At 46.2% G+C, this 17,000-nt stretch overlaps 1 protein-coding gene across 1 annotated transcript; it reads right to left on the bottom strand.

Moving 5' to 3' along the window:
• Nucleotides 1–15,722: 15,722 nt before the first annotated feature.
• c6h15orf61 (chromosome 6 C15orf61 homolog) lies at nucleotides 15,723–16,828 on the bottom strand. Its single transcript, XM_029154906.3, has 2 exons — nucleotides 16,204–16,828; nucleotides 15,723–16,106 (listed from the first exon to the last, which is right to left on the bottom strand). The coding sequence occupies exons 1-2, from the start codon at nucleotides 16,544–16,546 to the stop codon at nucleotides 15,979–15,981; spliced, it is 471 nt and encodes a 156-aa protein (XP_029010739.1). The 5' UTR covers nucleotides 16,547–16,828; the 3' UTR covers nucleotides 15,723–15,978.
• Between the last annotated feature and the right edge of the window lie 172 nt (nucleotides 16,829–17,000).

Here is a 17,000-nt window from a genome sequence, read left to right as displayed (position 1 = left end):
ACTTCCTTTCATCCCTAAAAGCCCCGGCAGATCACAAAGCCCAGCAGGGGTCCAACATGGCAACTTAGCAACCTATAGATTTACAGAACAGTTGGGTGTGACCACTCCCGTAGATTAATCCAAATCACGGCAGCTTAAAGACAACAGCAATTTGATCAACTCTGATCTGGCTTATCCGCCGTCCGCCCAGATCTGCAGTCATGCGCGGCGAGTGAAAACCCGCGGATGTGCCAACGTAGACGCGACGTCCTCCTCAGAGCAACAGGTTGGATTTAGCGTCAGGAGACGTGACGCCGCCACAATGAAGACCATCACCTCCTGTCACAACACTGTGACCTCGGCACACTTTGATAGCGATCCTCACCCCAGCGCTCACACACGTCTAATGAATCGCGGTTTTCCGTATTGACCTCTAGCGTGTACACGGGCCCCTGTTGGCACAATGACGCAGCCTCCCGGGTCCACGGCTACAGAAAAGGGGGCTCCTGCTCGGGGAGGCCGCACTGCTGACCTTCTGACAGCCAAGGCCGAGGAGAAAACCACATTGAGGAGCAGATCTGGGGGTCAACATCTCCACATAAGCACTCCAAGGAGAGCGCAGTGAAAATTAATTAAAAACGCCGGCGTGCGGTGAATGACGGGCCGCCTTTGTTGGGTCGCCGGCATTGAAGGAGGAGGCAGGACAGTCCCGCGTCCCCGGTGCTGGTGAGCCCCTGGTGGCCCCCGCCATTGTCTGGCTGCCAAGCCTTTGCCTCGTCAGTGGCAGCATATCAATGAAGCGGCGGTGTTGTTTGTGCAAAATGGTAATTACAACATCCACATTTTTGTGAATTGAAACAATCGCGTCTAAGGCAGAAGTGACGCGGGTTTGCAGAGGATGTGGACTCGCTGTGGGGGTGGGGGGAGTCAAAGTAAACAAAGACGTCCCCTCTTTGTTTCCGCTCATGCATTGAGGGAAAGTTGGTTCCGATTGTCTGGACCAAATATTCGGCTGAGATGACAGCCCAACAATGGATGGATCGGCCGCCGCCTGCTCTTCCCACAGTGATATAGCGCAAAAGATTTAGAGTCCGAAAGCATTTAAGCAGGATGAAGCTCAGAGTTTAATGTGGTCCATCAATCCCATTCACGCAGGGCTGGAGCCGCCACATCCGTCCTGCGAGACCATCAGAGTAGTTTAGTGGCATGTTGCAGTTTAAAGGTGCAACAGAAGAGTCAGGTAACAAGGGACAAAATAGTCTCGCCAACTCTCAGTTTTAACTACCCAGGTTCCCTTTGGCCCACACTCATTAAATGCAGAATGCATTTGTCCTTGTAGCTTTTCACACACGCGCACACACACACACACACACACACACACACACACACACACACACACACACACACACACACACACACACACACACACACACACACACACACACACACACACACACACACACACACACTTGTTCGCAACTCGCCACATTCAAAGGCAATGGCCATTAGGTGTAAATGGATGGTGTTCTGCCCGAGTCTCGGCTGAGCACATGTTTCAGGAGCAGAGCAAATTCAAAGGGCAACAGATCCATTAAACTCCGTCCAATAACACCGGCGCCCGTCTCCACCGCTCTGACAAATAGCACCGGCACGAGTTTCAGCCAAAACATCTCAGCACGCGAAATAAAAAAAAGACGCTTGCTTCGCCACAAAATGGTTTAGCAGGTTTCAAAATGGAGAGGAGGAGCCCTGCTAGAAAAATCACTGCAGAGCACAAATTATTGTTTAATCTACTTGGAGGAATTCATAATTAGTCCATTTAGCTATTTTTAGCACAAATGACCAAATGTGAAGTGCGTCAGCTTATCTAATGTGTGCTTGCTAATTTTCATGATAATATGATTGTAAATCAAATATCTAATCATTTATGCTGTTGGTCCAGAGTGAAATGACATTTGAGGACGTTGCCTTAGGATTTCTCTGAACGATGTTGGACATTTTCACAGCTTTATGATGTATTTACAAACCAAACAATTAATCAGTGACTCCTGATTAGCTGCAGTCGTATTTCACCCCCGACTTACTTGCTAGGTAAAAAACCGGGAGCAGAGCGCGAGGACAGAGATGAATAATTTATGCAGACACTAAATAGGGTCATCAAGCGCTGGCGCCAAGGACGGCGCTGATACTTTAAATATATATGAAAAACTGCAGCACGTGTGGATGATTTCTGTGGTCAGGTGGACTTAAACAGTTTGAAGCGTGAGCATGTTGACCTGCGGGTGGGAGCGAGGCAGGACAGAGCCGCCTCACGTCCAGGGCAGCGCACGCTCGGCTCCGCGGCCGCGCCACTCAATTACCGCATCTGCTCCTTGTGGTGACCCCTCAATTAGTGTGGAACTGTAACAATCTGCCCACCAAATACAGTCATTCATCACCGGCCGCTCGAACCAGCGGGCCGGCGTCTCGCAGCCACCTCGCTGGAGAGGAGGGCGAGCAGAGGTCGAATTAAAGCCTGGCCTTTGCAGCCGCCCTCCTTAATATCCTCTGTTCCGGCAGGATCAGCGCCGATCGGGCCACAGTCATTATGCAGACAGAGCCACGAGCCACCGGGCATTAAGGGAGACACGACTCCATTGTTTGCCAGCGCTCAGGGACCCCGGATCCTTCCTGTCCCATGTTAAGTCATCGGCGGGTTCATAACTGCTGCCCATCAAAATGATGAAAGGGATCATTGTGAGAAAGGAGTAAGTAAGAGTGTGATCAGAGCAGTCCAGATAAGACGGGGAGGTGTGAGGTGGCGACCGGCCCGGCCCGATGCGGCCGCGCTCCTCTTACCCGTCTCCCGCTGTGGTTAGGGTTGCAGGCGCAGCATAAGCGAAGCCGTGATGATTTAATTATGATAGCGGTTCATTCAGTCACCGAGCTCAGGTTTCCGCTTCCAAGCGCGGTTTACGTTTACAGCAGCGCTCGTTGGATCCCAGACAGGTAACATCTAATCTCCCAGGACGGTGGGGGTGAGGGGGGGGTGAGGGTGGGGTGTCCCGTCCCAGAGTCCCGCTCACTGAGGCTAGTTCATGCTCCACCATCTCCTGCTCTATACCTGCTGCTGTTCATGATCGCTTTGATTAATGGCCTGAGCGCTAACCATCATAACTGATATTTAACTCCGCCTCGTCAGCGGCGGCTCTCACTTAACCCCTCGCTTCCTCCCGCGTGGGCTACGCCGGCGTCGCCCGCCAGCTGCCAGGCTTCCGCTCCTCCGAGCGAATCTCTAAGCACGCAACTGTTCAGTCTGCTGTGACTCCGGGCTCCGCGCATCACTTTTTACTTTGATAGCTCGTTGGTTCTTTAAAGCACGATCAATACCTTTTAAGCAAAAATTGCATTTCTTAATTAAAGCCAGAGAGAGATATCAATCTGGAGTCATTATGCGCCAGGCCTTATGGTGTCTGACATTTAGTTGTGATTACACCAGTGCCTGTATACTGTCATGAAAGCCATTAGACTGCTGTCATCTCAACATGTTTTCCTGGCCTCATTAACACGGCTTGCATTTTCCAAAATGGCTCTTACCTATACGCGTAAACTTGAGCGGCTACTCCTCATATTAGCATTTCTACCGACGGCAACGTTAACCTGGCCCCAAATGAGGCACGTGGACGCGTGCGACAGGGATGAGCGTCGGTCTGCAGCTCATTAGCATGTGTCTCAGAGAGGCGTCACGCACCATCACAGCCCCGACTTGTTTAGGCCAGAACCCGTTCAGCGGAGCACGTGTCGGCCTGAATGCTACTCTGTGGGGCCTATGGAAACGTGCAAAGCCATGAAATGGACCTGTGGAGAACCTGACCCGTGAAATACATCCCAGTCACCTGCCTCTTACTTACATTCAAGTCTAGGCCGCAGAAAACATCAACTATTCATGGCGCTTCCTAAAGCAGCCGTCACATGACAGCGCTGACCCTTAGGAGGAACGGACGTGTTCCAGAGTCGGGTGCTTGAATGGGACCAGGGCCACAACCTTCTTCTTTATTTTATGGAGCCCCGTGAGGCGTTTTTGCCACATCAGGTAGTAAATAAATACAACCCGAGTCTGCTGAGGTTTTAAAGGCCTTTCACGCTCCCAGAAAAGCGTTTGTCTCACACTGGCATCGCTGCTAAAGTGGCGAATTGTTTCAAAGGATCACTTCGGCTCCTGAATGATCGAATTTATGTTAACATTCATAAAATGTTCACCTGAAACTAGCTCTTAATATAAAACATATTCCTTTCATCGTCTAAAGGCGCAGCCGGCAATAGTACATGTTATTTCGCCAGCGCCGGTGCTCCCTTAGCTGTTTGTGCTGTTGTTTTAATTAAAAAGACAGATGGTTGAGTAAAAAGGAGAAAACAGGGCGTATTTGTGTGTATTTAAACAATCCTCGTTCTCTGTGTAACTGCGCCCGATTGCGGCTGACAGATACACAGAGAAAAGCCCAACAGACTCGCTGGCAGAATTATTTTCTGGGAAAAGCAATCTAACGTAATATCCCCCATGACCTGCTCCGCTCACAAATAACCCCGGCCCGTCGGCAGCTGCCCGGGCTTTTACAGGCGCCGCTCTATGTACATGAGGCGGGGGACAGAGCCAATTACACAGCAGGTGAATGACCACGCGACTCATCCCACGCAGCTTTGAGGGCGATTGGGAGCTAAATGATATTGCTGGTGTTAATAATCAATTATTTGGGATTAGTTAAAAACACTAACAAATCAGGTGGCTTCTTCTAAAACACCATCATAAAGACATAGAGTGACAGAGCGTATGGATTTTCCACAGGGCTCAATTGTGTGAGAAGTTGTTGGGTTGCATTATTGACTTTCTCAGTCTGGTGGAACCGTGGTAGTTAGGTGCCTTTCCTCAACTCTAATTATGGTGTCATAAACAGCAGAGACCATTAATGAAACTCACCCGTGGCTTTAAAACCGCAGATAGGATTTGGGGAGGAACGAGGACGGGGGCTGCGAGGCCTTAGAGCGGTGGCGGTATCAATCACGGCAAAACCACTTCTCCGTTGAGTAACGAGCATGAGCGCTGGTCAATAAGTCAGCCCCGAGAGCCAACGGACTGTAATGGAGACACAGCGGAGGATGGGAGACAGAGGTATTTGACCCCAGAATACCTGTCATGCATCACACGGGAGGAAAAGTCAGGCTGCCGTGTGCTGTCAGCAAAAATCAATATCATAAGATAACACTCTATGTCATGTCCAACACACCCTCTCCAGGTAAAATTCTGAATAATCTGCTTTTAGTTCACTTTTCCTGGTGGTGAGGAGCATTAAATCCTCCTCCTCGGATCCTTTATATGGATAATGGCCAAAACGAAACGCAAGCAAAGGCAAAGGTGGGTCTGTGTGACTTAATAAATGCCAAGGCAACGGCGCAGGTCACCTCAAGTTCAGCAGCTGCTGATCAATACAACATTTGTTGTACAATGAAACTATAATAGAAGCGGAGAAGCTGACGGACGCGTCTGATGACACTTTTATTTGATTTTGATAAACGCTGTCAGGTGAGGATTGGAAAAAAAGACGCGTCCTCACACTAACGTGAGGAGACAAGGAGAAGTCAGTTTTATTTATGTGGCCCGGTTTTATAGAAGAAAAACTTGTCCTGTTGATGTTTATGACCAATAGTCATAGACACAGAGTGTTTCAGTTGCTCTTTACTTCTACTTCCTATAATATATACACACAAATACTGTACTATATACAGTGTATACACTGTATAATGTGACTAGTCAGGTACAGGCTCTACAGAAAACCTGACAAATCCTATTAGAGCATCCAATTCCCATAAGAAACCTCGAGCAGAACCAGGCTCCTGATTCAAGACCATAAAGGAATGTGGGAAAATAGACTTTCTGCTACTTTAAGCTGTAGATGTAGATGTAGATGTCCTCAAACTGTGGCATTCAAAGCATTTCACTTGTCCTTGAATTGCATTGTTTTAAACCTGCAGCCACTGTCAGAAGTCAAAGCCATTATTTTGCTGTGAACACAAAGCTGTGAGTAACATCCCGACTGCTGGACCTTTACATTAATACATTAATGGACGTAGCATTTCTGTCTGGGAAGCTGCTGCACTGACGGTGTGACATGCAGCACGTCAACATGCATTTACAATATGATGGCCGCAGTAAAGCCATTTTGATTTTCCAAAGTGAGAGGCAATAAAATGTAATTACAACATGTTTTACTATTAACTTCGAGACGGCGCCGCAACAGCCAAAGCAATTTCATGCTGCCTGTAAAAACAGTATCACACTAGAAGGAAGCGGAGTCATGGTTGAGTGGCAGAGGGGAGTGAGTGGGTGTTCACAGCCCTCAGTGGGCTGACCAGTGGCCACACACACACACACACACACACACACACACACACACACACACACACACACACACGGCACCGCTAAACCAGACAAACCTACGTGAGACACATATTAGATAAATATTTATATTCCATAAATTGTATCAATAAATCCCTCTGGGAGTGGAAGCTATTCCGCAGCGTGTCGATAACTGATTTCAACAGCAGATAATCATTTTTCTCTCAACGGCGGCGCTTGATATGGCGTCGATACCGGCTGTCAGACTTCATTTTGGCCCCAACAGTTAGAGACAGTGTCACTGGGAGGATATGGGAGCCTTCTATTCAGCTCCATTGATTGGGAGCCAGTTTAGCAGGAGGGGGGGGGGGGGGGGGGGTGAGAACAGCTGGCTGTCATGTCTTATGTCTTATTTTGTGTGCCGCATTAAGCTGGAGAGAGACTATGAGCCATTTGACCACGGCGTTGCAGGGGACGCGGGGGAGTCGAGCCTTTTAATTGTCTCATTGAGACCCGGCTGCACACGAGCAGCCGCGAGACACGGGAGGGGCCGAGCGGAGCCGGGTTCATAGGTCCGGCGATCGCACAACAGACCTCTGATACGCTGAACATATACAATCAGTCAGGATAAAGATCTCACCCTTGGCGGCACGAAAGGGGGAAGTGAGCAGCGCTCAGGAAAAATCAATACGGAACCACTCATTTTGGAGGGACATGTGTGTCACAGTCAATAGGAGTTAATAGGCTGGGTTGTTCAGTGAAGACAGGCGGCTTGGGAGAGCAGCCCACTCTGACAGCTTAATACATACTGAATGGCAAGCTGGCTGCATGTAGCAGTCACTGTGGACACATCAAGTGCCGAATGGAAGCTGATAGGTGCAGGCAAAAGTTAATTATAGAATGGAGCTGAAGGTCTTACACACAGAAGTACAGAATTACCCATCCTGTAATCAGAACAGACACATGCAGCTGACCCGCAGCACGGAGACAGCGCGGGCTGATCGGCGATGACTGTGGAGGGAAGTCTGCGCCGAGCGGCCGCTCCGCTCCGGGTTTGAAGCCGTGAGAACGACGGCCTGTGTTCAGCTGGTTCAGTATAAACCTGAGGAAGAAACACAAAGCATCATCTATTAATCAAATGTTCTGAACACATCAAATTGATCATAAATCTCTGTACAGTATGTTACATAGTTTAATTTCATATCTAATATATAATCAAATATCTTGTGTGGGTAAACTAGATTATGTCATTTCATTCCAAACACGCAGGAGAAGCTACAGGCAGCAGATAACGGCTAAATGCTAACGCGCGCACCTGAGGGCTCGTCTACAGCGTTATATGGAGCCTGTACCCGGCTCTAATTAATCAGCGTTGCAACAACAGGCTTGTCACAGGTTAATTGGCTCAGACGACTGGTGAGGGCCAAGATAAACAAAAAAAAAAACCCAGTTTGCAGAGTTTTGAAACATGTAGCTCTCGGTCCAACGAGCCCCAGATCGTCCCAATACCAGGAAATGGCTATTAATAACTTCATTAATTGGGGTCTCGGGGTCACATTGTTTGGTTACATAAAGAAGGATTTGCCTCTTAATTAGTACCCATTAAGACCTAATTTGGATTCTGATCATCTCTTAATTGTATCCAGCTAATTAATAATTAATTACAATTTCAGAATAAAGTGGAGGTCAAATTATCTGCTACATTTTTATTTGACAGGACATGACAGGACAGCGTCGCGTCACGCCTCGTCTGAAGGAAGCCGGCGCGTTCTGGTAACTAACAGTCACCGCGCAAACAGGATTAAAAATTACAAGGCGTCAAAGGCGGCTTCATCCTCGTGGCGACGGTCGGGAGTAGAGGAGGAAAGGTGAGGCAGTGGCGCCGCAGCGAGAATGAGCGGCGGTGGAAAGGTCCTGGCTCTAATTGACATTTCAATAAGTGGAGCACAGCGTTAGCAATCCATTCCCAACTTTTCTGAAACAATTATTGAGATGGTACCTCCGGGCGATGTGTGTTCCTGTTCCCTGGAGTCCTGCTGGCTGAAACAGTAATTGACTAAATTGTAGAACACATCAGGGCCATTTACAAATTTGCCAAAAATGAATCGTTTAAAATGAAATGAGGGTGACTCTCAAATTAGCAAGGAGTAAGATTGAGATGTGGCTCTGGGAATTAGGAAGCGTGATTTAGAGCTCTGCAGAAAGGAGCATCTGTGAATAGTCCAGCGTTACTCACCAGCCGGCTCTGACTCGTATTTAAATATCACTGCAGTTTAACAGATGCTCCGCAAAAGCGTCACACGCGATTCATATTTAAATCTTTGACAAATCACATTTAAAATGAATACATACGGCGATGTGTGCAAACCCACACGCACGGCGGGAGCAACCATCAATGCAGCAAAGGTGCAGAGCCGTGGAGGAAGGTAACACTCGGCCCCACAAGAAGGGACTTCAGGCTCGAGCGGAGCAATTCAAAGCCCGTGAAACAGTTCCTTAGCTAAAAATAATAATTTCTCCGAGAGCGGCGTGATAAATCACACGACACAAATCTCATTGGTTTAAACATATTGTGCTTCAAGGTGTTTGGCAAAGCGATCTTAGCTACATTTTACAAGGTGTAGTCATTTCTGAGAAACACCAGCAAATTACTCTGTGACTGGTTAGGGCCTGGCAGTTTTGATTGATTGTGGTGCAGACACTGTGTTGATTGTTGCCTGTTGTGCCATTCCTGTGGCTCCCAGCAGCTACTGCTTTCATCTCACCCAGGCTAAACTCTTCCAAGCAGTGATGAGTAATTACTAAGTTCATTATCTGCGCTAGTGGCCTAGAGATTTATTAAAACAGAACCTGTCATGAACCCTCTGCTTTGCTTTGCAACGTCTTCACTGGGCAGCTTCCCCCGATACATTCACAGGTGAAACAGACAATTAGACTATTAACAAATTATAATAAACGCTTCTATGCTTTGAAATCGGCTATCAAGGCCACAAACGTTTGCATTTGCAGGTGATTGCAGTGAACCGTGACGGGGCTGAGGCGCGTGGGTCCAGGCCCCCATCGCCGGGTCTGTCTCGCTTCACCATAAACCACATTAATAACAGAAAAGCAAATGACAGCTCCGTTAAAACAAAATTAAACAAACCTCCCTCCAATTGTGAGCTGAAGCAAAAGAGCCACGAGCTATCTTAGCGCAATGTCCAAGTAATTTTTCTGTAATAGGAAAATTGTTACTTATTGATCTGCACTTTGCGAAGCCTTCCAGCAACGCTCCAATCACCACAGCTGTCAGAACCACGGAAATACACTCTGCTCCTTTGTGATTTGATGGCACACTGCCTCTCATTACTGGCACATTTCCAATGTTAATTACCTTCAACGTAACATCGTGTCCCTAAAAAGAGTGGAGCGCAGGCCACTAGCGTCCTACCAGAAGACAGCGGGTGGGGGTGATGGGGGGGTGCAGAGATATTGTGCTTTGCCTGTCTAGAGCTTGTGTTGAGTCTGTGCACCACTGAGTCTGGCCATTAGGCAGTATGATGGGCTTTTCTTTTCCAGACCATTTCCCATGGTCAAAATAGCATAAAAACACCATTTGGGTTCAATAGCAAAGACTTCAACTGAATAATCACAAGGGTGAAACTGTAACTATTACAGAGACACCTCTGGGATAACCATACATAACAGGGGTGTCAAAAACACTGTAGGTTTTCTGGAGGGCAAAGTGTTTAAAGTGTATGCTGTTGGCTCTTGCTCCAACATCTGCTTTTAATTACTCAATTAGTGCAATCATTTAGTCTCCTTGACATTCATCCAAATGGCAAATCATAGCCGGAAGTTGTTCGGTTTAAACAGAGCGTTAAGAAGAGTCATGAAAAATGCATACGCGATAATGTATATGGATACTTAACTAATTGAACCAATTAAAGGGAGGGAACTGTTTTGAGAGGGAACAGCTCCAACGCAGCCTCCGGGCACAGACTTTGACACCTCTGATCTACAGCCTCCCCTCTTCCTCACAGACCCCGGCCCGGGGTCTTATTCCGGCAGACAAAAGGTTCCTGATTCGAGTCAAACGGCGACAATGAGGCAAATATTTAAAGGCCAGGCAGAGCCAGCGAGGAGCCACTGCAGAGCCACGTGAAGGCAAACACTGATTTAGACGATATTACAAAGAGTGATTTTGTCTATGGAGAACGTAGAAAACACTGGCAGGGTTTGTTAATGCTCAAAAATAATAAAGTCCAGCCTCCATCTTATTGAATCGAGCGCCAGTGTAGCGAGACCCCATGAGTAGCGGGAGTATTGCCGGTGTTCATCACAATGTGAGCATATGCACATTTCAGGAAAGACGCAGCAACAGATCAACCTCGGGGTTAAACGAATATGTGCTTGGTTTAATCCAGGCTGGTTTAGCACCTCCCAAAGTTAAACCAACGCAATCAAGCCAGCACCAAAAAAAAAAAAAAAAAAAAAAAAGAATGATTGTGCCCCTGCGGTGGTGATTTCCTGCATGCTATGGATGCATAAATAAACATAGGAATAAATACACAGCGGACACTGACTGGGACTAGCTGGCCAAGTGGGGCAGCTGTTATTAAAAGGGCTATTTATCACTGTCACCCTGTTCAGGTTCCATCCCTCTGTGCCCTCCAGCGATGTCACTAGGCCGCATAGGAACAATGTGGCTCATCCAACCAAACATGTCCCCACTCTCATATATACACAAATACATGCAAACACACACACACACACACGCCGATGCTGCATGTGTGGCTCCACTGGTTTGCGTAGGTATATTGTGTGCATGAGCTGCAACCGGCACCTTATTTGATGACTCGGCTGAAGCGAACACAAAAACGAGGAGCTCGCTCCTTTTCGATTTACAACGCGGCCACGCTGCGCACACCGTTCATTTTCCGCTCTGTTACATTATTGATTGTGGCCACAATTATCCACTTTTCTGAAGCACTGCATTAAGTGAATTCCCCCTTTGTTGGACAATAAGTACAGAAGGTTGGCTAAGTCTTGCTATTCCTCAGCCTAAGGGGACGCGCTACTTCTCCCGCGCCCTCATCATCATTAGCGGGGCCAGATAAAAACACGGCTCAATTAGTCCAGCTCTGCCGGCGCGTCAGGCGGACGCCTCCAGCCGACCCCTCGCCGTACAGCCCCACCTGCACCCGCTCACGCCGCGTCCACGCTGAAGGCGGAGGACGGCGATCAAACAGCCGCGCGTTGTTTAAAGGTTCCGGCACTCAAAGGGAGCATTTAATTAAACTCTAAATTGTTAGTCTGCGTCTCGGTACAATGTGGGAAAGAGTAAATGCATGCAAAAAAGCCAGAGGCTGCACATTAACCGCGTGGAACCTTATATGTGCTGTTTGTACATGGAACCTGCTTCTAAACGTTACCACTATTTTGTTGCACCAGTGAGTCACATAAAAGCAGTTTCTGCAGTTTATGTATTTTTTCTGATTATAATTTGATGTCTGTTTTCCAGGAGTCCATTACTTCTGATTCAGAACTCCCTCCTCGTCTTTCATCGAGATGCTGATCTACGCCACCTATAAACCTCTCACACGCAGCAATCCACTCACGATTAATGAAGTGGTTACTTAACCAATTTAAACCCTTAATTCCTATTAATTCAACATAATAGCATGCCTCTCTGCCAGAATTAACAACACTCTAGCAGAAACCTACAAATCTCTGCAGGCCAGAAAGAGTCGACCCAGCAAATTCCATATTCTTTGATAAATATGTAACAGTATGTATATCACTGTTAAAATGCATAACCCTCATGTAAGACCCCTATCAAGTCTGCTTTACACCTGTATCACATTTCCCCCTCAATCAGCAGCTTTTCTCAGACACCGGCCTCCCACGAGGAGCAGAAACCATTACAAGGGACTGCAGCTCATTTGCAGAAAGATTGGAGATCACGCTGCATCAAAAAGTATGTGAAGCATTTCTGGGAACAAAATTGATTTATTCCATTTCCATGTTTGTATGCAGCTTCGGTATCAGTGTATTTAATATAAATCCCCAGTCTAGCGTTCAGTTGTTGTGCAGGTTGGTGCTTATTGTGCAAGTAAGAAGCAGAGCAATGGAATAACACAAAGGGCCTGTGCTGGTGCAAAAAATAAGGTACACGCAGTATTTCTGTTATAAGGTTTTTTTTGTCTTCAACTGATAAAATATATATGCAACATAACAAATTATATCAGTCAAACAAAAACAAGCATTATCCCCTTTACGCTGATCCACTGCTGCCGCTTGTTTAAGCTACAAAGACATTAGGCGGTGCTTTATAAAAAGAAAAGGCATAAACAAATAAATAAATATTTCTGAGTATTTCAATTTTGACTCAGGGAAAACAGATCAAGCAGAGCCTGTGGCTAGAGGAGCCTGACTGCATGCTGGTGGGGGGTAAAAGACAGCCTGGGGGGGTGTGCAGGGCGTCTGTTTTTTAATGAGCTGAAACTTTAAATACTGTATAATATATAATAAAAACGGATAGTTCATTTAACTCTTCCCGATAAGTCGTGGAAAAACTATTAAAATCCATTACTCTCTTAATGTCAACAGTGTAAGCATTAAGTATGAATGAAGTGAACATCACACTGCATCATCAACGGGAAAGAAAAACAAGACGATAACCTACTTGAACTGGAAGAAAAAGCGAAGTTAAGTGCGCCAACATCATCTAAGCACAGTGTAAGTACAATATAAATTTGGCGGCATAAAACGAGCACTTCCTTCACATGCCTTTGTCAAATCAAATATTAGAGACCTTGATGAAATTGCTCGTATTTCGAATCGCGGCCGGCTTCAGTGCTGGTGACATTTGTCAGTGGTGTTGAAGCAGAAGAGCCCGATAAGATGAGTGACAAGACATTTCAGCCACCCACTGACAGTAGCTGTGGAAACGCTGACTGTCACAGCAGGCGCACTTTTACAATACACCCCCCCCCACACACACACAGACACACACACAGACACTCATAGACGCTCACATATACAATATGTCATAAAAAAAAGGAGGAATGGGGGATGTAAAAGAGACTTATGACTGGCTCCTCTCATCCCCTGGGTGAAGGGATACGCCATAATAGATTTGTAATGGCTTCAGTAACTTTTCCCTTAGAAAAGGTTGTGAGTCAAGAGTCACTGGTCAGAGGTCAAAAGGTCAGAATATGATTTAAAAACGACTAAAAGCGTCTCGACCTGCACATTTAAAATACTTTGCAAGCTGATCAGATATGTGCATGTGGAGATGCTTCTGGTTGAAAAGTAATGAGCTGTATGTTCCAGTTGTCACCTTGTAATTCAAAAAGTGCCATTTTCCAGGCGACGCCACGCCGATGCCGGCTGACACCTCTGCGTTGAGGTGTAATTCCAGCGTGATCCTTAAAGTGATCTGAGTGATGGCTCTGGTTCCCCCCGCTGATCGCGGAGGCAGCGCGACGCGGCCGATCCGCCGGCTTAATAACGATAACCTCGCCAGCATTAGCTGCAGGGGTCTGTTCACGCAGTAATTGTTTCTGCCAAGCAACATATATCTGTATGACAGAGACAAAACTGCTGCGACTTTCCTGCTAAATAATTGATTTAGGAATCAGCTGCGTCAGCTTTTTCAAGGAGAGGAACATGGTTTGTGCTATTTGTTTTAACACTGAAGAAAATTATGCACTAATTAGAGGATAATTACAAGTCTTTGCGAGCTGATTACCAATTTCACTGTTGAACATTAACAATTTACAGCAACACTACACTCAATTTCAGCACTTGTTTTGCTTTACTTACCTAAATTCTAAGCAGTACAAGTATTTAAAGATTTCACCTTGACAAAACTTATTACCAGCTCCAGAATGCAATTAAACTTGCCAAACAAGCATTCATTCTTTGTTCATTACCACAAGAAATGTGGTTTGGGTAATTTCCACTACTACCGCTATTAAAAGGCATCAATCTCCCACCAAATGCAGATATATTTGGTTAATTTACAGCAGCCATTTGCCTGCAGTGGCGGTGGCTGAGGTTTGGAGTGTAATGCTGAGCCACTGCACCGAGCTGAAGGGGTGCTGTCCCCTGCAGTTTAGAGTGACTCAAAGGTGAAGCCCTGAAAACAAATACAATGTACTCACCTGCTCCACAGTTTAGATTTCACTGCCTCACATCATCCTGGAACGGCCACACACAAAGCCGCAGTCAGCTGCAACCTCATGCAATAGTGTCTGGCTGTACGGTGGTATCAATGCAACCCCTGGGTCAAAGGGTCAATGAGTAATTAAGACATGGTTGCCTGAGCATTCCCCATGCACACTTTCAGTTCTGATGAAGGGCTAGAAATAAAAGGAGGGGGGGGGGTTAAGTGCAGCCTGATACTGTGGATCCGATTTCCATAAGTGTGTCTAAATGTTCCTTGCTCAAAGCAATTAGTATGATTAAGAGATAGTGTGGTGTCATCACGCTGTTTAAGAGGAGTTTGCACATGAATTCTGCATGAGGTTTCAAAACGGAGTGTACAAACATCACATAACTTAGAAACAAAAAGATGCATTTAAGAGTTTTGTGACTGAGCAAATTCAATTTAGGATTTTTAATATCTGAATCAGTAGTTAGAGAGTTTTTTTAGTTAGCTTTTGTTTCTGGGGGAAGTGATGCTGAACGTGCTCCTTTAAGTTCAAACTGAGAAACAGAGTCCCCTCAAAACCACCAAAAACATTCAGCTCTTGGATCCTCTTCTGTATTAAATGATCATTGCATGACATGTTTTACATAACAGGACACACATGCTTCAGATGATCACACGCAGACAAAGGCCGATATCACAGCCCTCAAGTACAAAGAAGGTCAAGAGGTTCATTGATTAACATGTACAACAAGAAATGATTTGTCCCGTTTCATTGTTGCTAAAAATGAAGAGGCCAAGGCCAGAAAATTGAGGTTGCTGATAAATGCTATTAGTCGCCGATGCTGATGGGTGAAGAAATCAATATGGCAGTTTGTCAACCTGCGTCTCGGGGAGAGCACGGCTCTGCAGCAGAGGCGAGCGTGCCTTGTCAGCAAAGCACATTACCAGAAATCAAAGGTAGAGACGGCCTGAAGGAAAGGATGCAGATGTCTCTGCACAAAGGCCACACTTTGGTAATTACAGCCTATTTTATCAGACCTGTCTTATCACTGGGTTTTCTCTAACACTATTGACTATCTGTTGCATGGAGAGTGATCACTAATTTACCTTTAAACAAACGAGCTGGGGTTATTTGCATGAACTAAATGATGCTACTATTTGCTTTGCTTAAGAAGCTCTTGTTTGTCATCGCATTTTAAATTAAGTTACGTAAAAAGCTCCAGAAGTTAAAGGTTAAGGTTCAGAAGTCAAGGTTTATTCTGTGAGAAATCCTAAGTTTCCAGCATATTTATTGAAAGCTGGTTGGTGTGTAAATAGTCTGTGTCCCTGTAAAACACAAGCGTCTCCTTCACTGCAACTTTAAATATTTAATAGTTAAATACAAATGAACCCATGCAGTCACACAATGGAAGCCTGAGTGGCACAGAACAGCAGCGGTGTCACATGTTGTAAATACAGCAGCTGTACACGCAACACTCTCCTTGTGTCTTTAAAACTGTGCACCTTCTTCTTCCTTGTAGGCAAAATACACTGTGACAGGTCCAACACTAGTGTGCACTGTTTCTGCAGCTCCCACCACCATCCAGCATCCAATGCCATAAGCTAAACAAGGAATGCCTGCAATGAAAAGAAGGTGATTATGTGGCGTTTGCAGTACTAAATTATGCAGGTATTTATTATCTATAGCAGTGGTGGGTTGAATACAGTTACTAACCTAGATTTATCACTTTTAACATTGTGAAAAATTTGTCTTCAAAGTCCAGGTTCTGGGGAGGTGCTTTGGAACAGTGATATTTAATGAAGGGGAAGCAGCCGGTTCTTAGTATGTGATAGTTGCAGCCTTGGACCGCCCAGTTAAAGTGTGACTGGCCAAACTGGTCGTTGAGGACGGAGCTGTAGCGGACACAGAAGGAGGTCCACGGGGGGAGGTGGCGCTGCAGCAGGTGGCACGTGAGCACCTCAGACGCAGCGGGTCTGGTGCCGCTCCTGCCCAGCGTGCTGGGAAACAGAGCGAGCTTCAAGAAGACGCCGTGGGCCTTTCTCAGGAGCTCCTTCATGTCCACAGCGCAGAGCGAGCTCCCTCCGCCGCGCTACGTATTTTAGCAGCAGGACTTCACACTCTCTGATCGGCCGTGAACGCAACGCATCTCAAGAAATCAGTTTAACGGCAGCGCGAAAGGCAGAATCCACCCACACACAACGCTACACACACATTTAGAACAATGACACTGGAGAAGAAGCAGCTTTACTCTAATTGTGTGCGGATATTCATCACAGTGTGTTCTGCACTGACCTGGTGCTCCTGCTAAAGTCGTCCGGTTGGAAAAGCGGCGCAACGCGATTGTTTGTTCCCCTTCAATAGAAATAGCAATTACAGGCTTGTTATTAAGCGTCATGTGAAAAAAAAACCCACAATAAGGCTACCAGACACACAAACACATAGACTATGCTGTTGTTGCGTGTGATTTAAGCAAACAATATTTAATTTTCATTGATATTACAACTGTTTTT

Source organism: Betta splendens, chromosome 6 (genome assembly GCF_900634795.4).
Source record: "Betta splendens chromosome 6, fBetSpl5.4, whole genome shotgun sequence".
Classification (NCBI taxonomy): Eukaryota; Metazoa; Chordata; class Actinopteri; order Anabantiformes; family Osphronemidae; genus Betta; species Betta splendens.
Note: the sequence above shows the minus strand (reverse complement) of the source record. Positions and strands in the feature narration are given on the sequence as shown.